At 37.1% G+C, this 21,902-nt stretch overlaps 1 protein-coding gene across 3 annotated transcripts in view; it reads left to right on the top strand.

Moving 5' to 3' along the window:
- The window catches only part of MYO1B (myosin IB), a 482,457-nt gene that overhangs the window by 436,377 nt on the left and 24,178 nt on the right, over positions 1-21,902 (top strand). For 2 of the 3 annotated variants that reach the window (XM_053698590.1, XM_053698591.1), the window contains 4 exons: positions 3,757-3,843; positions 5,892-5,966; positions 10,766-10,900; positions 13,889-13,995. In XM_053698590.1, coding sequence (XP_053554565.1) covers positions 3,757-3,843; positions 5,892-5,966; positions 10,766-10,900; positions 13,889-13,995 — 404 coding nt within the window. The remainder of the gene's footprint in view (positions 1-3,756; positions 3,844-5,891; positions 5,967-10,765; positions 10,901-13,888; positions 13,996-21,902) is intronic. The other variant, XM_053698592.1, reaches the window with a different exon arrangement.

Here is a 21,902-nt window from a genome sequence, read left to right as displayed (position 1 = left end):
GCAGCTACTGAGCCTACTTAGATATGCTTTTCAACAAGGGATATCAAGAGAATGAAACAAATAGATAATAAAAGTCGATTCGAAAACTGTTTAAAATTGCATGTTCTTTCTGAGTCATGAAAGAAAAAATTTGGTTTCATGTCACTTTAACACTGATATATTCCACACATTCATTGGTTGCACACTCTACCTCTCCCTAATTTACCTTAGCAGTGAAAGAATCCTAGGTTACAACATGGTGGCACCTATTACTTTCTCACCGTTCACTTACCTACAGCGCTGGTATTACAGGTTTTTACAAACCCGGCGTTAAAAGGCAAGAAGTGAGCATAGAGCAAAATTTTGCTCCATACTGCACTCCAATACCAGTGCTGCTTAAGTCAGCGGTGTGCTGGTTGTACATGCTCGTGCACGATTTCCCCAAAGACATCAATGGGGAGAGCCGGCTGAGAAAAAGTCTAACACCTGCAATAAAGCAGCGTAAATCTCAGTAACGCAGCCCCATTGATTCCTATGGGGAAACACATTTTATGTTTATACCTAACATGAACCCCGAGTCTAAACACCCCTAATCTTACACTTATTAACCCCTAATCTGCTGCCCCCGACATCGCCAACACCTACATTATTCTTAACACCTAATCTGCCGCCACCTACATTATACTTATTAACCCCTAATCTTCCGCTCCGGACATCGCAGCAACCTACATTATATTTATTAACCCCTAATCTGCCGCCCCCAACATTAAATGTATTAACCCCTAATATCTAATCGAACACCCCCTAACTTAAATATAATTTAAATAAATCTAAAGAAAATTACTATAATTAACTAAATTATTCCTATTTAAAACTAAATACTTACCTGTTAAATAAACCCTAATCTAGCTACAATATAACTAATAGTTACATTGTAGCTATCTTAGGGTTTATTTTTATTTTACAGGCAATTTTGTATTTATTTTAACTAGGTAGAATAGTTATTAAATAGTTATTAACCATTTAATAACTACCTAGCTAAAATAAATACAAATTGACCTGTAAAATAAAACCTAACACTACACTACAATTAAATAAATTACCTAAATTAAATACAATTAAATAAATTAAATTAGCTAAATCACAAAAAACAAACAAACACTAAATTACAGAAAATAAAAAACAAATTACAGATCTTTTAAACTAATTACATCTAATCTAATAGCCCTATCACAATAAAAAAGCCCCCCAAAAAATAAAAAAAACCCTAGCCTAAACTAAACTATCAATAGCCCTTAAAAGGGACTTTTGCGGGGCCTTTTGCGGCAGATTAGGGGTTAATAAGTGTAGGTAGGTTGCGGCAACATTGGGGGCGGCAGATTAGGGGTTAATAAATATAATGTAGGTTGCGGCAATGTCCGGAGCGGAAGATTAGGGGTTAATAAGTATAATGTAGGTGGCGGTGATGTTAGGGGCGGAAGATTAGGGGTTAATAATATTTAACTAGTGTTTGCAAGGCGAGAGTGCGGCGGTTTAGGGGTTAATATGTTTATTATAGTGGCGGCAAAGTCCAGAGCGGCAGATTAGGGGTTAATAATTTAATTTTAGTGTTTGCGATGAGGGGGGCCTCGGTTTAGGGGTTAATAGGTAGTTTATGGGTGTTAGTGTACTTTTTAGCACTTTAGTTATGAGTTTTATGCTACAGCGTTGTAGTGTAAAACTCATAACTACTGACTTTAGAATGCGTTAGGAATCTCGGAGGTAGAGGGTGTACCGCTCACTTTTTGGCCTCCCAGGACAGACTCATAATACCGGAAGTCCCATAGATAAAAGGGTTTACGTAAGTCGGTTTGCAGTAAGGCCAAAAAAATTGTGCGGTGCCCCTAAACCTGCAAGACTCGTAATAGCAGCGGTAGTGAAAAAGCAGCGTTAGGACCTGTTAACGCTGCTTTTTCAGCTCACTGCAAAACTCGTAATCTAGTCGTATGTGAATTATAGCTTTTATACTGAGACAGACATAACTAAAATAATCTAATGTGTATATTTATCATTGTAATTGTTGGTTTAGATAGTTTAAAATGGTTAATTATAAAAAAGGTTCTGACGTAAGCTGCACAAATCATGTTTTGATGATATTTAAGGGAAAAAAAGCCCTTCCTTTCAGCCTCATTAATCAGCCATCAATAATGCATCTGCCTCCACTGAGTAGATTTTGCAGCCCTGAAGGTCTCAAAAAGCCTTAGAAAGCCTCTTTCTTTAGTTTGTTTTGTGTGTTAACACATTTGGGATGCAAAAGCCAGATTATCCTCTTCTCTCATTAATAATTTTGATGGCAGATCTCCTAATGGACTAGAATGTCATAGGAAAGGCAGCTAAACACCAAGCAAGTTTTCACACAGCAAACTCTGATTTGGGAACCTATATAAGGCAGTTGTGATTAGGTGCACATAATAAAGCTAATTTCTTAACAGGAGTGCACACTACACTCTGTAATGAAAAGGCTTGAGAGTTTGATATCCCACTTAAAGGGACATTAAATGTATAGTGGTTATCAGCCTTTAGAAAGCTGCATTATAAAATAAATGCTTTAAAAACCATTAACACTGTAGGTTTGTTAGCACAATGTGTATGGTTTTGCAAATTCATGGATGCGCCTTTTAAAAAGGCTGGTAGAATACTCGTTTCTGGTCTCCTATGCTGTGGCCAATCAAGGACAGATGTGAATGGTCTTGTGCTTGGAGGTAATAAATCACTGCGTAGTCTGTTGCAGGTAAAGGTATATTTCACTAAATTTAAAGAGACTTAAAACACTCTGTAAGTTGCTACCTCGCAATAAATTAATGTACCAGCCACATGTGAGAGTTTTCAGAAGACCTTATTTGCTGTTTCAATAAGCAAGCAACATTTGTTGCTGGAGTATACAGTACTTGTCACTGTCATTTAGTTAGCACAAGCATTGGTTTGCATTTCTTTTTCTCATCACCTCTGCTGAATATAATTAGGGAAAGTTATGTAGCAGGAACTCTATAAATAAAGGCATTATATCAGACTGAAATGATACTTCAGGGACACAAACCTTTATTTTATTCACCATACACTTGATTGTTTTACTTTATTAGCTCCTGTGTATTAAAGGGACATGAGATCCAATTTTTTTCTTTTTATGATTCAGACAGAGCAAGCAATTTTAATACATTTTCCTATTTACTTCTATTATATTATTTGCTTTGTTCTCTTGGTAGCCTTTGCTGCTCCTAAGCCTACCTAGTCACGCTTTTCTACAATGTACTATTGGAATCTAGCTACTGATTGGTGTTTGCACATATATGCCTTTTGTCACTGGCTTACAAGATGTGCTCAGCTAGCTCCCAGTAATACATTGCTGCTCCTTCAACAAAGAATACCAGGAGAATGAAGCACATTTGATCAAAGTAAATTGGAAAGTTGTTTTAATCTGAATAACATTTTTGGGTACTATGTCCCTTGGTGGTGATCTGAGGTGTAATGTAAAAAAATACAAACAAAAACTGGGTCATCACAGAACTACTGAACATCAAGCAAGATTTTTATTGGATGCAGGTGATGCAGGGTCTGTTACAGCAATCTGGAGGAATACATAGTAGTGTAGAAGGTCACATTTCTGGGTCATTTCAGCATTGTGGTGGTGTTTTCATACAGCTGTCATACTTCACTTTCATACTTCATTTGGGAAAGTTCTCTTCTGGTCGTTGCTTTCTGCTTCCGGCTGTGTTTCCATTTACTATCTAAACCTTTTAGGCTCGAAGGGAATTGAAACGCTTGAAGGAGGAGGCTAGGCGTAAGCATGCAGTTGCAGTCATATGGGCTTACTGGCTTGGACTAAAGGTATTTTCTCAACCTATGTGCAAAAATCTGATTACTAATCAGCCCTTTCAATGATTTTGTCTCTCACCTTTTGTCTTTTTTTCTACCAGCTTCCTTTTATGATTTCTTTAACCTATTAACAAATCTCTATACTGTCACGTGACATTCTCTACAGTTTTACAGATCATCCAATGGCATCAACAATCAGCTTTTATTTTTCTTTCAGTTACCAACATTATTAAATCGATATTAGAGCTTTTTAACTTTTATTGCATTTTATTATAATGAAAGCATGATCCATTGCTTTGCTGCATTTTGAGCAAATTTATATGAAATGCTTTGCTTCTAGGAAAACCAGAATATATTTAAGATGATATCTTTTGATTCTTTTTGGTGTCCCATAAATTAGGAATATAGTAGGTCAAGGCTTAAAATTATAATTCAAAAATGATGTGACCGCTTAACAATTTAGGAGCAAGAGATACAATGTTCAACCACTGCAAAGTCGTGCTCCTAGCATGCGCACATACTGTTCTTTAGTAGGATATGGCTGGTGCCTTGTGAATACTAACATATACCATTCCTGATTGGCTCATTGGCTTCCCCCCGAAACAGCAACAAATTGTGCCTAGGTATAATTGAATAATTTAACTTTTTCACAGATTAAGCACACAGCTAAATTGTGGTAGTAATTGTACACTAGAATATACCTATAAATTACTATTTGGAACACACATTCATACATACAAAGGTTTTACAACTCTTTATATGGCCTGAAAACTCACATGAAATCCATGGGTCAAATCAATGATTCATTACACATTTTCAGTAGTAATTTAAACCCCTGATTGCCCAGAACAGTCTCAGAAGTGATTTCACTCCACTGACCTAACCTCTCTCTACCAATGAGAGAAGGGCTAAGGTAATGCTCAGAGGGCCAGGATCCTTTCCTATATGCTGGTTCATGGGATTTTCAAGCCCTGTAATAAGCAATATAACAGTGAGTGTACAAATATACATCTGTCAAACACTGTAGCTTGCTTTATAACTGATCTCTGCAGGCATAGCAAGCAAGGCGGTCACATAGCCACAACCAAATCGGAATTTAAATTAATAGGAAAAAAAAATCTATGGTATTAAGCACTATATGTTCTCTGGAATGGTATATACATATGATATTAATGTACTGCAGCTTTCAATTCTGCACTTGACAAATATTCAGTATTTTACAGTAGTAAGGTGCAGCACTAAGTATTACAAATTATTTGTTTTTAACAGGTTGCTAGGTGCCTTTTTTTGCAGACTTTTTCTTTCAGTTTATATGGATGATATCAAATAAATGCTTATTTATTTGCTTTTATAACTTGTGTTAAACATCCATGATCTGGTGTTTATTTCCTGTACTTTTTCATTTGTTCTTTTCCATACCATATTAAATAACATAAGTGGGTAAAGAAGCGTCTCATCTTACATTTCCTGCCCCAAGCAGGTCCGTTTCTTCCTTTTTTTTATTTAAAACCTCTGAATGTTATGACTGGACACATCTGAAAATCCTACGTAAAATAAGTTTTTTGAAACAGCTAACTTGTTTGTTTGCAGGAATGATATTTATTTATTGATCAAGAGGCAATATAATTTCTTCTGACCGTTTTACCTCACAATTTTTTAGATACTATTATTCCCTTATTGAATTTGTACTTATTTTTAATTTGATATTAAACTGGTCACAAAAGCAGAGTCTAAATTTTACTATTTGAATGCCACATGGTTTAAAAAAAAAAAAAAAAAAACTTGCTTTTTTTAATTCTTCTTTTCAGAAATCTTCTCATTTTTTATGGTTTGTTTTCCAGATACATTCCATCTTTTGTACGTGTCATGTGTATTTAAACATTTTCTTTGTGTGGTTTTTGTTATGACTAACCTTTATGTTTTTTTATTAATTTTTTTTTCAGTTATTGACTTACTTTTCCATTGAGCACCAGAGTTTACCTGTCTTATCTCTATTCTCCTTCATGTGTGTCTTTTCAGTGCTACATTCTTGTATTACACTTGTTTTTAAAATGTTTCAGGTTCGTAGAGAGTACAGGAAGTTTTTCCGTGCAAATGCTGGAAAGAAGATATACGAGTTCATCATTCAGAGAATAGTGAGTGTCGCAGATTGCATTAATAATGTTTCATAAATATACAGAAATGTTTGGGAAAATTATTATCTGTTAGTTAAATGATCTTTAAATTGTAAGCTTTATCTTATTTTAAATTTAAACCATTTTTCTCACTCTTGATATCATACCTTCACTGTAAGCCTCAGGGTTGTCCCCCACCACTATATAAACATATCCTTCCTGCTGGCTTAAATTTTGTTTTTATATATTTAGAGTGTGTTGGTGTGGGACACATGAGTATCACCGGGTTATTCCTTATTAGCTTTTACCATGTATAATAAGGCAAGATGTACACAAGGGACATTCCAGTGAGTTTCTTTGATGGATTCTCTCTCCAGCATATTCTCTTTCCCGTCCCCTTCTCTCTACTCATGACCTCCTCCTCTCACATTCTACAAGACTTCTCCCAACTGGCCCCTATTTTATGGAACTCACTGTCTCACTCCACAAGACTTTCCCCTAGGTTTGAAAAGTTTCAAGCGCTAAAGAGTACTCTTCTGGAATGCCATACAATATACGCTAACCTTTTCTAACCTCGGTCCTCCCTTCCTATTTTATCCCTGTAAACCCCTTAGCATGTAAGCCTATGAGCCCAGCTGTTAGTAAATCATCTTCAGGAGAGCTGATTTACAACAGTGCAACTCTTCATAGCGCCATACCCTAGTGCTGCTCTGATTTTGCCGCTCTGATTATTTTTATATATATATATATATATATATCTCATATGTGTGTCTGTATATAATATATATGTACACACACACCGCATTCCATAGCAAAGCACTATATACATGCACACCTATACTTTAAAGACATTTCTTTTCCAAGATATGACGAGTCCACGGATTTCATCCTTACTTATGGGATAACGCCTCCTGGTTAGCAGGAAGTGGCAAAGAGCACCACAGCAGAGCTGTATATATAGCTCCTCCCTTCCCTCTCACCCCAGTCATTCTCTTTGCCTGTGTTAGTGATAGGAAGGAGGGCCAATATATGACTACCGTGGACTTAAAGGATGCATATCTTCATATTCCTATCCACAAGGATCATCACCAGTTCCTAAGGTTTGTCTTCCTGGACAAACATTTTCAGTTCGGGTTGGCCACAGCACCCAGGATCTTCACAAAGGTTCTAGGGTCCCTTCTGGCGGTTCTCAGGCCGCGGGGCATTGCAGTGGCGCCTTATCTGGGCGATATTCTGATCCAGGCGTCACCTCACCATCTGACAAAATCTCATACAGACATGGTTCTGTCCTTTCTGAGGACTCACGGGTGGAAGGTGAATATAGAAAGAGTTCACTAATTCCGCAGACAAGGATTCCCTACTTGGGAACTCTAATAGATTCTATATCCATGAAAATTTTCTTGACAGAGGTCAGAAAGTCAAAGATTCTGAATACATGCCGAGCCCTTCAGTACATATCCTTGACCATCAGTGGCTCAGTGCATGGAGGTGATTAGATTGATGGTGGCGGCAATGGACATCATTCCGTTTGCTCGATTTCATCTCAGACAGCTACAACAGTGCATGCTCGGGCAGTGGAATGGAGATTATGCAAATTTGTCTCCTCAGATAAGTCTGGATCAGGAGACAAGAGACTCTCTTTTTTGGTGGTTGTCGCCAGATCATCTGTCCCAAGTGACGTGCTTCCGCAGACCCTCTTGGGTGATAGTGACAACGGACGCCAGTCTACTAGGTTGGGGTGCGGTCTGGAATTCCCTGAAGGCTCAGGGGGTGTGGTCTCGGTCGGAGTCTCTACTTCCAATCAACATTCTGGAATTGAGAGCAATATTCAATGCGCTTCAGGCTTGGCCTCAGTTGGCTTCAGCCAAATTCATCCGATTTCAGTCGGACAACATCACGACTGTAGCTTACATCAATCATCAGGGAGGAACAAGGAGTTCCTTGGCGATGACAGAAGTATCCAAGATAATTTGGTGGGCGGAGGCTCACTATTGTTATCTGTCGGCAATCTACATCCCAAGAGTGGACAACTGGGAAGCAGACTTTTTAAGCAGACAGACGTTTCATCCGGGGGAGTGGGAACTCCATCCGGAGGTCTTTGCCACCCTGATTCTCAGATGGGTCAGACCGGAATTGAACCTGATGGTGTCTCGTCAGAATGCCAAGCTCCCAAGATACGGATCCAGGTCAAGGGATCCTCAGGCCAAACTGATAGATGCCTTGGCAGTGCCTTGGTCGTTCAACCTAGCTTATGTGTTTCCACCGTTTGCTCTCCTTCCCCGGTTGATTGCACGGGTCAAACAGGAGAGGGCTTCGGTAATTCTAATCGTGCCGGCGTGGCCTTGCAGGACTTGGTATGCTGATCTGGTGGACATGTCCTCTCTGCCGCCGTGGAAGCTTCCATTGAGGCAGGACCTTCTCATTCAGGGACCCTTCCATCATCCGAATTTAACTTCTCTACAGCTGACTGCTTGGAGATTGAACGCTTGATTTTATCTAAACGGGGGTTCTCTGATTCGGTCATTGATATTTTGATTCAGGCACGTAAGCCTGTCACTAGAAAGATCTACCATAAGATATGGCGTAAATATCTTTATTGGTGCGAATCCAAGGGCTACTCATGGATTAGAGTTAGGATTCCCAGGATTTTATCTTTTCTCCAAGAAGAATTGGAGAAAGGGTTGTCAGCAAGTTCCTTAAAGGGACAAATTTCTGCTTTGTCGCTTTTACTACACAAGCGTTTGGCAGATATTCCAGACGGTCAGTCTTTTTGTCAGGCTCTAACTAGAATAAAGCTTGTGTTTAGACAAATTGCTCCACCCTGGAGTTTGAATTTAGTTCTTAATGTTTTTCAAGGGGTTCCGTTTGAACCTATGCATTCCATAGATATTAAGTTGTTATCTTGGAAGGTTTTATTTTTAGTTGCTATTTCTTCTGCTCGTAGAGTTTCTGAGCTTTCAGCGTTACAATGTGACTCTCCTTATTTTCCATTCTGAAAAGGTGGTTTTACGTACTAAACCTGGGTTTCTTCCTAAGGTTGTTTCTAATAAGAATATTAATCAGGAAATTGTTGTTCCTTCATTGTATCCTAATCCTTCTAAGAAGGAGCGTTTGTTGCATAACTTGGACGTGGTCCGTGCCCTGAAGTTTTACTTACAGGCGACTAAAGAATTTCGTCAATCATCAAGCATAGGGGCCAGAAAGCTATGGCTACCTCTTTCTTTTTGGCTGAAGAGTATCATCCGTCTGGCATATGAGACTGCTGGCCAGCAGCCTCCTGAAAGAATTACGGCTCATTCCACTAGGGCTGTGGCTTCTTCATGGGCATTTAAAAACTATGCTTCTGTTGAACAGATTTGCAAGGCTGCAACTTGGTCGTCTCTTCACACTTTTTCCAAATTTTACAAAGTTGATACTTTTGCTTCATCTGAGGCTGTTTTTGGGAGAAAGGTTTTTCAAGCAGTGGTGCCTTCCGTTTAGGTTCCTGTCTTGTCCCTCCCTTTCATCCGTGTCCTATAGCTTTGGTATTGTATCCCATAAGTAAGGATGAAATCCGTGGACTCGTCATATCTTGTAAAAGAAAAGGAAATTTATGCTTACCTGATAAATTTATTTATTTTACGATATGACAAGTCCACGGCCTACCCTGTCATTTCTAAGACAGGTATGTACTTATTTTTGTTAAACTTCAGTCACCTCTGCACCTTTGGCTTTTCCTTTCTCTTCCTAACTTTGGTCGAATGACTGGAGTGGGAGGGAAGGGAGGAGCTATATATACAGCTCTGCTGTGGTGCTCTTTGCCACTTCCTGCTAACCAGGAGGCGTTATCCCATAAGTAAGGATGAAATCCATGGACTCGTCATATCGTAAAAGAAATAAATTTATCAGGTAAGCATAAATTTCCTTTTTGTGTCACCCCTTCAAGACTAAAACTACTAATGCATACTGGGCCCTATAACTTATTTTTAAGTTTTTCTTCCCAGTACACAATTGTGTACTGGTAATATTTTTTTCTGCATCGCTAAGTGGAAACAAAATTAAAATGATAAAGGTAGAAGATTAAATCTGTGGGCACCAAATAATTACATACATTTTCTGGAAAGTCATAAAATAACCATTTATATTCTTTCTTATCATACATTTGTTAATTGTGTTTGTGAGTTTATTAATGTTCAAGTGTAACTCCCTCAAAGCTATGCTAACTAGTTGGTACTAAGCCATTTATATGGGACAATTACATTATCTTCAATATAGAAATCATCAATCTAGTATGATGCCAGGTTTACAGTCTGTGCTTGGTCATCAGCAAGGACTCTTAGTGACAAGTATTACTATATCTGCTAGATGCAGTAAATGTGTGTACAAATTACTGTTGTATAGTATTTGCAATGACAATGTGTGTACAAATTGCTGTTGTATAGTATTTGCAATGACAATGTGTGTACAAATTGCTGTTGTATAGTATTTGCAATGACAATGTGTGTACAAATTGCTGTTGTATAGTATTTGCAATGACAATGTGTGTACAAATTGCTGTTGTATGTTATTTGCAATGACAATGTGTGTACAAATTACTGTTGTATATTATTTGCATTTTTCAATGACAATGTTTACACGTTCCTAACTCATAAGTGTTAGATATATAATGACTATACCCAAATATGGAAGCACATAATTAAACTGAAACATAAAAGTTTGTTTTATGTATGTAAGTTTAATCAATCCCTAAACAGTATGTATTCATACTTTTAAAATATTCATGTTAATACAGTTGGGTAACAGTGTTTATAGCTGATGTTTCCTATTCCTAAATTTCTCAGATACAAAAATACTTTTTGGGATTGAAGAATACAGCACCTTCTTTGTCTCCAATAGACAATAATTGGCCTGCAAGGCCATACCTCTTTCTGGACTTAACGCACAAGGAAATGAAGAGGATTTTCCATCTGTGGAGGGTATGCCTTTTGATTTTATTCAACAAAGCTACAATCATATGGTTCTAACTTTCAGCATGTCCTTGTTTATTAGATCTTTGGAAAATCTCTCTTTCCAACATTGGACCTTAAAAGAGGTGTTCAAGCCATAGAAAGAAAGCCAAGGGTTTCTGGTTGACTTCTGTAGCCAAGAGAACTCCACAAACGAGTAACTGTTGCTGACAAATGCAGATCTGTTAACACTTACTGCCCTTTAAACAAAGTGGGACAAATAGTTTAATATGTAAAGTATGGTTTAAGCTTCACCCATTATTAGAATTATCACAACAAAGCTGTAAGGACACATGCCAAATAATGTTGTTATGTAAGGTACTAGTGCCCTTGGGTTTTGTTATAGGGGCACACATTTTTGGAGTGTTTAAAATGGAGACTGACATTTCTGTAGCATTGCAGTATGCAGCGGATTAAGCTGCTTGAAGTAAAATGTTGCTTTGGTATATGTTAGAGCAGATTTCTCAGATGATTAGTTGACATGGCTCTTCAGCCTGCCTGCATTAACCAGGCTTTTTTTTGTTGTTCTAATTTTCAGCATCTCATGGGGAATGCATAGTTTCTTTTTGTTCCCAGGGATAAATAGCTAATAAAGAAATTAAAATAGTTAAAATACTAATTCGGGCTAGAGGAATCCCTGGTCTCCCTTCGTCTGCCAATATTGATTAAAATGTTTTCCTAAGTGTTTTTGGATGGTAAAAGTACCATATTTCTAATTACTTTAGCCCTGTAATATTTGTTCATGTAACTTAGATTACATGTTGTATAGGTACGTAGTAATATTAACTGTTGGACAATTGAGCAATGCCTTTGTAAAGAAAAATAATTGATACATATCTGCTTTAATTCTCAGTTTAAAGTATTCAACTTTCATATGCACAAAATGCAATCTATTTGAAACTGCATTTTGGGGGGATGGGGCAAAATCTTTATAAAGGAAATGGCAAAATTCCACCAGAATGGTGATTATAAACTTCCTGTCCTGTTTTACAGCAGCTGTGAGCCAGATCAATTATTGCAGCGTAAAATAATAAACCATAGACCTTCTTTAACAACTACTCAGGAGTGGCAGTATATTCATATATTGTAATCTGAGAATGTGTAATAGTTTACTGCAACTTGTTTGTGTAGGTATATATATATATATATATATATATATATATATATATATATTTATATACATACACACACATATATATATATATATATACATGCATACATACATACATACAGTCACACACACACACACATATATATATATAAACACACATATATATATATATATATATATATATATACATACATACAGTCACACACATATATATTCAATATATATGTATATATATATATATATATATATATATATATATATATATATATATATATATATATATATATATATATATATATATAAAATAAAAGAACCAGTTGGAGTTAAATCCGGAGAGTGCCTTCTATTTTTAGGTATTCAAAATGAAAAGAAAACAAAATTGTTGATTCCTTCATTTAAGTTAGATATAGAAACTTGTTCATGAATAAAAAAAAAAGTTTGTATTCATGCAAGCATTCATTTTGTTAATAAATGAAAAGCAGGAAATTTCAGTAAAATTCAGTATTCAAATGGAGAATTAATTTAAAATAAAGCTACTTTACACGTGGGATTAAACATCTATCCAGTGTGTGTGCCCCTCTCACACTTTTTGGAGATCGGGGTGATGCATCCAGTCAGGCTATATATAACCGGAGTTATATAGTCCTGCAGAGGTGTTTAAACTTTATACTTTTATATTATTTAAAAATTCCATGTGCATCATCCTGGAGAAGTTTATTTTCAGCATACCGCAATATTCTTTAAGCTTATCTTATAAAACAGTAAATGGTCATTTACATTATAATTTAAAAGGAGGAAAATAGACAGGCAAAAAGAAGTGCTGTATTACTTAAAGGTATATAAAATATATGAAAATGTTTAACTCAGTTTATACTAAATGAACACGCTAACCAGCACCCTCTGCGTACTCTGACACTGATCTCTAAGACAACCTTTTTTTTATGGTGTAGCTACCATATCCCTGACTCCAAAACTGATGCCACGGATGAGGAAAAGTTGGTCGTTCTAGAGAAATATAAACACAATCTAATGCAACATTTGAAATGGTATTAAATTGGAAAGTTTTATTAAATGTTGGGTTGTGGCCAATTAAACCCTGTAATTAACTGTGTTTAATGTTCCTTTAAATTAATGCAGTGTTTTTTCTCTTTTTGAATGGAGTTTTTTTTTCTCTTTTTTTAAAATTACTTTTTAAGTTAAAGGGACAGTTTACTCAAAAATGTTCTTCCCTTTAATTTGTTCCCAATGATCCACTTTACCTGCTGGAGTGTATTAAATTGTTTACAAGTAGCTCCTTTACCCTTATATTGGCATTTGAAATGGTTAATTTAGCATGTGGTATCCCCACCTATTCTGAAAGTTTGTGGCCGCGCGTACCAGCTATAGATAAGCTTTGTAAACACAGCCAGCAGAAGAAATTACACTCCCAGTGTGATAAAGCAGAGATAAGGTAATAAAATGTTGATTTTCCATTGTTCTCTCAAAGTATTGGTGATTGTTTTAAGGACAGATATAAGATAAAGAAGCAGGTATATGTGCACAATGTGATACAGTAATGAGATATGATTATACCTACAAGCTCAACCTATTTTATTAGGCTGTGGCTTCAAAACACAAAATCAGAGCTTTAATATACAGAAATAAACCTTAAAAAGCTAATTTTCATACATTTTTTACTCTGCAGTTGGTAAAAAAAAGCAATTGTAAACACATTAAGGGAAAAACTATTTTACAGTATACTGTCCCTTTAATATTGTTTACCCTTTTTAGCCGTATTTAAAGGAAAATAGGGGGGAAAAAACTGTTCTTGCTGTATAACAAAAAGTAATTTTATTCATTTATTTTAGTGTAAAAAGTACAGGGACCAATTCACAGAGCAGAAGAAATTTATTTATGATGAAAAATTGGAAGCCAGCGAGCTCTTCAAGGACAAGAAGTCATTGTACCCTGCCAGGTAATCACTCAACCCCAAGGTTTCCCTAGGGTAGGGAGAGAATGAAGACTGTAAAAATGTTACATTACTGGATTTATGCAAATGTGGTAAAAACCTTTATGCTAATTTAGCGTTGACTTGCTGATATTTCCAATTTTATATCCATGCGAATATACAAATGTAATCTTGATTCAGATGACAACACATTTTGAGGACACATCTGTTTTTGTCCTTAGTGGACCAAAGATGCTATGAAAAGTAGACTGAACCTTAAGAAAGTTCACAAAATATATATTTCTTTTGTAAAATGATGATGGTCCACAGTCCTTAAATGGATACTGAACCCAAAAAAACGAAGGAAAATTGATAATAGGAGTAAATTAGAAAGTTGCTTAAAATTGCATGCTCTGGAGGGCGTGTCCAGGCATCCATCATGGCAGGCAGCAAAATTTTGAAGCTCTACTATTACTACAGACAATCTGTCAGATATCTATGAATAACTCAATGTATGCTTTTTTTTAAACTAAATTCAGCAAGGAACGTTAAACTAAACTGTTAAAAGCAGAGGTGGTGGTCGTGCTTTCCAATATCTAATTTCCCCCCCCCCCCCTCGATCTTCCCGGGTAGAGTATCTAGAAATGGAGCAGGACCATTGTAAGCTGTTTAAAGCTCTCCTTAAAAATCTGGGGCAGCAGATGAATAGCAGATATGCGGAACTCACGCAAACTATAAGAGCTAAGTACACTGTCCGTAGCAGTCATGCAAACAAGATGGGGCAGAAGCAGACAACACTGCGCAACAAGAGGAACCTAGAGAGAGTAAATACTTCCAACACACCACGATTGACTGGATGAGAAAATATAATATTGGATCGAGTGAGATGATAGTAGCACAAAGATCTACCCTACCCAAGGTGAAACTCGAGAATTTGGGCGGATCGCTTTAGTCCCTTTACCGCTATGCAGGATAATGGATCGGGTGAGTAACTGAGAGCAGCTGCAATCCGGAATGGCGTGGTCGGTCTTCCGGTGAGCAAAAGCAGAACCAGAACCCCGAGTAGAAGAACATAGAAGCCCAGAGGGGACAAGAAGACACCCGATGTTCCACTGGAAGAGATATGAGGCAGTTTCCCGCAAAGCACAGGACATCTGTTAGTGTAAGCTGCTTGACCCGGTTGCAAAAGTCCGTGTCTAATCTGTGGCGGTTTTTTTATAAATCGACTTGGATTCTACTGGACTCTGCTTCTGGTCTGGCCCAGCTACAAAAATGTGGAGTCGGGTGAATATAGTGATATGGTAAGCTTTTCTTTTTATCTTTTTTTTTTTATTTTATACAGGGTTCATTCATGATGCCTGCTAGCCCTATATAGTTACCTTACCCTTATGTCCTACGACTAATTGTTTGTAAGAACCCCCTTTACCTCACTAGCGTTATAAACGTATGTGTTTATTTGTTGTATAGCTATCTTGATGTCTACATTTTATAGACAGTTGGTTATTGACATATAATTTGAATTTTAAACACACTTAAGTATGGTGGATCAGGTTGCTGGAGACAATTAAACATACTCTGTAGTTATATTGGAAAATACAACTACATTTTTTTAATACAGGGCCAATTTATAATCCTAAAAATTCTTAGCTAGAAGGCCTCCTTATACTAATTTGCAAATACGTTCAAACAATCTCCGCCCCGCTTGCCTAAGATATGGAACATGGGTAGGAGCTAACCATTTGCCTCTCTCAATCTCCCCAGCAACATAGATATTCTCCACATATTTTTGTCACATTCATAAAGAATAAGATCCGGTATGCATGTGATATCCCCCATATAGCTGTTAGGTGCCATAACGCAAATATTACTTATGGTACTCAATATGTTATCTTAGGCCTGAGATTGGCTCCATGACCTGATTATTCCTAAATAATAATTTAGGAAATATTAAGGCTCCCCAGCTCCAGGGTGTATGCTCCACATTAACACCTAGTCACAAGGTTTCACAGCTGGGCATTTCTTCGAGATGTCTCTAATATATAGTTATAGTATGAATGGTGTCTATGGTATTTTTACAGATCCTCCTCCTACAAAGTAGAACTATCAGTACATTGTGTTAACTCACTCTTGTAGACCTTTAAGCATATACTCTTGATCATAAGTCTCCCAAGGGATCATATAAACTAAATCTAAAATGATACATGAAGTTGTTGTTTTCTCTTATTATGTTTACTTTATAGCCAAATTATGAACTAAAATTCTCAACTAGATACCCACAGTATTTTCCCCTAACAACCTGCCCAAGTACACACTGCGCTACATGCCTGTCCTCTAGAATAGTGGGAGGAGTTAATTATGCACTCCTAATACTCTTCCACAAAAGCTATCCCATCTATACCTGTGTGCTGATAGCCTGATACCCTTTTTTCTGATTCATACATATTGATAATGCTCGTAAGAATGCTTATATCTACGGTACCAGTATTGACCCTCTCATTCAAACTGTGTCTCTATTTTACAGTGTGACTTGCCTTCTTCTGCATCTAGATGTTTGACAGTTATTAACTAATGTCTGTTTGTCTCACAAGTATACCCAGTTGTTTATATGTATGGCCCCATGTAGAAAATAATTATTTTCTATATGTTACTTCAACTACCCTATAGGACCTCCTCCTACTCTATGCTCAATATAGTGAATTAACTATGCAGATAGCTATGTGTATTGTGATTCTATGTTTAGCCTAGTTACTCTACATTTCCTTATCCGCTGAAAAACTTGACTAAACTATTTCACTGTTACAATTATACTTTCATACCTTATAAGGGTCTCTGATATGACTATTATACCTCACCAATACTACCTGTATCAAAGGGTCCACAAGTGGCCAGCTAAATAGTCATTCATGAAAGCTACTAAAAATGTACAAAATAGAGGTTTCAGAAGCTCATATGTTAGCAATCATCCTGCTTCTTACTTATGTTCTTGTATTATGTCTCATGAAAATGTAATTTATGCTATTGCATTTACTGTGGGGGGTTTTCTTATGCAAAACCTCAATAAAAGACTATTTAAAAAAAAAAAAAAAAATGCATCATGCTCTATCTGAATCATGAAAGAAAAACTTTTAGTTTAGTATCACTTTAACATATGGGACTAGGAGGAGGTCAAGAACCCATATCAGAGCTTAAAATCCCTTCCACCTCCCATCTCTCTCTAGTTTTGTTCTTGGACTCTTAAGAGATAAATGCTCCAGATACTTGCTTATGCATTATACATTGGAAGCTCAGATCTATGTAAAAAACAGAGTCCCTAGGGAGTATAATTTACAAAGAAAATAGAAGAGAAACTTCACAGTAGGGCTGGGCGATATTGGGGGGGGGGGGGATTGCAATAAAAAAACATGATTGTGATTTAATCGCAATTTTATTAAAAATTACTATAACACCTTAATTTTTCAATAAAACGTTTATTTAACACTACAGAATCTTACTGTACAAGTTTTTCAATGTCCAATACACTCTTGGAGCATAAAAATACAAACCCCAAAATAGTTCAACATTATGTTAAATATATTATATTTTACAGTTCACTTAACAATACATCCTACAAGCAACCCTTAATGAACATTTATAAATAAAATATATTGTAATATGTAATCAAACTCAATGTTAAGTGTCACAGAAGTTAAAAAAAAAATAAAAAAATCAGTAATGCACTTTAAAGTTTTTTTTTTACAATACTCACTTTATTGCTCACAACTTTGAGTTGGCCCACCGCTTGACCACCGTCACAACACTCCCAGATGACTCCCACACACTTTTCAATCTTTTTCCAAAATGTCCGTTTCGTGGGCATTCTCAGATCCGCCCACAACCGCACACTGGTCCGTCTCTCTTCCTCCCTCTCCGCCTCAGTTTTCATGACAATCTGAAGATTTATTTTTTTTACATTGCGTACTCTCGCTGTTTTAAAACTGTGGCGATTAATCGCAGTTTAAAACCGCATCCGCGATTAATCGTGCAGCCCTGCTTCACAGAAGCTGAATTATACAGGGACACAGGAATACCCTGTTATGTGCACAGCATTTTCCTAATAGGACTTCAACCATAGCTACCCTCAAGTGTTGCGGGGACTCTTCCCCAGTCTTCCCCTGAGGGACTAGGGTATTTCGAACTGCAATCGTCTGTACTTGATACCTACACTGGATGGGCTCTCTACTGGATACTGCTGCAGCTGCATTGACATTCACATGCCTAGTAAGCGAGTGGAGGGGTGCTACATAAGGTAAGTGACTTTATGAAGCACACATAAAGCCCAGAGGCTATTTGTAGGTACTCTGACACAGCCAGGGGATTTAACCTGCTCCCCTCATGACACCATTTTTTCTCCCTACCAGGTCCCTAAAGGTTCTATCATCATTGAGAACACTATAAGTGAAGCCTCTGACCCTTTACAGCCCTTTGACAACTTCTATGGCAATTTTGGGGGCACTTTTAAAAATGTAGGTGTATGGCCCTTTAAGAAGACCGGCATTTGCTTAGTGCAATATGCAGTTTGATGGAGGAGGCTCGGGGTAAGCTGGGAACCAGTGTTTTATAGTTTGTATGGGGTTTTATGCTTAGTGCACTCTCTTTTATTTAAAACAGAACCAAAAGTGTTTTATCTTTTTAATATGGCCACCAGCTTCACTCCCAGTGGTAGCTCCACCCCCTCCATGTTCCTGACTTTTTCTCTCTCAATATGGAGTCTCTGTAACAAGATTCTCTAATACTACAGTTGAGACCAGTTCCTTCGTCAGTCTTGTTCAATTGTTCTGATGGTCACTAGTATCCCAGACTGGGGGACGGTCTGGGTTTCTTGAACAGTGCAAGGAGTTTGGTTTTATATAGAAGCAAGGTTACCAATCAACATTCTGAAACTTTGAGTGATCTTTAGGCTCTCAGCCCTGGCCTCTATCGAAGAAGGAAAATGTTTATCTGTTTCCAGTTGGACAACATATCGAGTGTGTCCTACATAAATTATTAAAGGGACTATCTGCAGTCCACTGGCCATGCAGGAATTGTCTAAACTCTATCTTAGACAGAGAGGACTTTTTGCTCCCTATTGGCAATTCACATGCCAGGTGTGAGCAACTGGGAGGTGGATTATCTCAGCGGTCAATCGGTCCATTCAAGAAAGGGGTATCTCCATTAGGACATTTTTGATCGCTCAGAGATCAAAATGGGTTTACATGACATAGATCTGATGATCTTTCATTTACATAACAGACTTCCAAGCTATTGTGCAAGATCAAAAGGCCCTCCTAATAGATGCCTCGGTGTGTCCATGGGACCTTCATCTAGCATACCTGTTTCCAAGAATCATACTTGAACCAAACAGAAGTCAACATCAGTATTATTAATTGCTCCAGCCTGACTCCGCAGGACTTGGTATGCGGACAAAGTGCAGGTGTTTCTTTCTCTCCATGGCTTCTTCGTCTAAGACAAGACTTGCTGTCTCAGGTTCTCTATTCATCAGAATCTCTAATCTCTACAATTAATCGCATGGCGCTTGAACGCCTAGTTTTGAGACATAGTTTTCTCGAATTCAGTTATTGAATCTTTGATGCAGGCCGGAAAGCCTGTAACACAAAGAATCTATTACTGGATTTGGAAGGCATTTTTTTGAATGGTGTTCTTCCAGATGTTTTTTTTTTGGTGTTTCCTTAGGATTTCTAGACTCCTTACATTTTTCTCAGGATGGCCTTGACCAGGGTTTATCCGCTAATTTCTAAAAGATCAAATTTCGGCTCTATTTTTTTCACTTTTTCATAGGAAATTGGACTAAACTTCCTGAAGAATTAGACTTTTGTCCAGGAGTTAGAATTAGGACAATTGTGATTCCTATTCTTTCACCCTAGAATCTTAATCTACTTCTTCTCTCCTCCCCCCCCCCCCTCTTCTCCGCAATACTATCTCCTAGAGTATCTAGATAAAAATGGTTTTTAATCTATAATGGATAAAGTCAATTTAGTGTCATGGAATGGGGGGGGGGGGCGGGTTACCTCCCCAATTAAGAGGAAAAATATTCTTAAACTACTCAAAAAGCAGATATTATGTTCCTACAAGATATTATGTACCTACATTTAAAAGCGACAGAAATAGAAAAACTTAAGGTTAACTGGTTAAAGGAAATGATTGCAACACCATGTGACAAACGCAGTAGGGGAGTAGCTATTTTGTTTCATAGAAATTTTGAATACGAGATCATTAAAAGCGAACTTGACCCAGAAGGCCGCTATATTATAATACAGCTACGAATAAATAAATGTGTCTGGTCTTTCTGTAATCTATATGGCCCAAATAAATATGATAAAGAATTTTGGAATAATATGGAGAAAAAATTATTCCTACTGCGGGGACAAAATTTGCTAATCACGGGAGATTTTAATATGGCACCGAACCCTGCTATTGATAGATTTAGGCAGGTAAATATGCAAGTATATAGTCAAGAATCAAAATTGTTTAGAAACTTTTTAAAAGTATTAGATGTAGAAGACATTTGGAGGATACAACATCCGGACGAGCGTAACTTTTCTTGTGAATCAAGAGCATTTAAAAACTTTTCCCGAATAGATTTATTCTTGGTTGATAAATCTCTATTGAAGTGCGATGTAGAATCCTCAATTAATGAGATTCTCTTATCAGATCATGCTATTATAGGATTAAAAATAAAGTTTAGAAAGATATTGCCTAAGAATAATTTCTGTTTCCCAAAATATATGAGTAATAATAGTAGATTCTGTAATTGGTTAGCCAATATTTGGAAATTTTTTATAAAAGATAATCTTACATTTTCTGATAAACCGGAGATTTTATAGGAAGCAGGGAAAGCTGTACTTTGCGTAGAGATTGTAGCATATATGTGTAGGTTAAAAAAGAAGACTAAGGCCCGTGAAATCCAGCTAGCAAATCAATTAAAGAACGCATATAACCTTTATTTAAGTAATCCCCAGATATCCACATGGGAAAAATATAAAAAGGCAAAGGTTAAAAGAGAAATTTTCTTAAAACAGAATTGGGCAACTGAAGAATTGAAAAATAAGTCTTTGTTTCAAGGCCCACATGGTATTTCTGCTGGGTATTTGGCAAAACTGGTTAAAGTTAAAAAAAAAAAATAGGAATATAATCTCTAATATAAGGGAAGGAGATAGACACCACACCCAGGCATCCAAAGTCAGACACACATTTTTTAGATATTACCAAAAACTTTACGATGAGTAATCGATGAAAATGCAAAAAATGAATTCTGGCAAAAAAGCATAATTTATGCTTACCTGATAAATTTATTTCTCTTGTAGTGTATCCAGTCCACGGATCATCCATTACTTGTGGGATATATTCCCTTCCCAACAGGAAGTTGCAAGAGGATCACCCACAGCAGAGCTGCTATATAGCTCCTCCCCTCACATGTCATATCCAGTCATTCGACCGAAACAAAACAAGAAAGGAGAAACCATAGGGTGCAGTGGTGACTGGAGTTTTAATTAAAATTTAGATCTGCCTTGAAAAGACAGGGCGGGCCGTGGACTGGATACACTACAAGAGAAATAAATTTATCAGGTAAGCATACATTATGTTTTCTCTTGTTAAGTGTATCCAGTCCACAGATCATCCATTACTTGTGGGATACCAATACCAAAGCTAAAGTACACGGATGATGGGAGGGACAAGGCAGGAACTTAAACGGAAGGAACCACTGCCTGTAGAACCTTTCTCCCAAAAACAGCCTCCGAAGAAGCAAAAGTGTCAAATTTGTAAAATTTTGAAAAGGTGTGAGGCGAAGACCAAGTCGCAGCGTTGCAAATCTGTTCAACAGAGGCCTCATTCTTAAAGGCCCAGGTGGAAGCCACAGCTCTAGTAGAATGAGCTGTAATTCTTTCAGGGGGCTGCTG

Source organism: Bombina bombina, chromosome 1 (genome assembly GCF_027579735.1).
Source record: "Bombina bombina isolate aBomBom1 chromosome 1, aBomBom1.pri, whole genome shotgun sequence".
In the NCBI taxonomy this organism is placed as follows: Eukaryota; Metazoa; Chordata; class Amphibia; order Anura; family Bombinatoridae; genus Bombina; species Bombina bombina.
The sequence above is the reverse complement of the archived record's forward strand: the minus strand, read 5'-3'. Positions and strand labels throughout refer to the sequence as shown.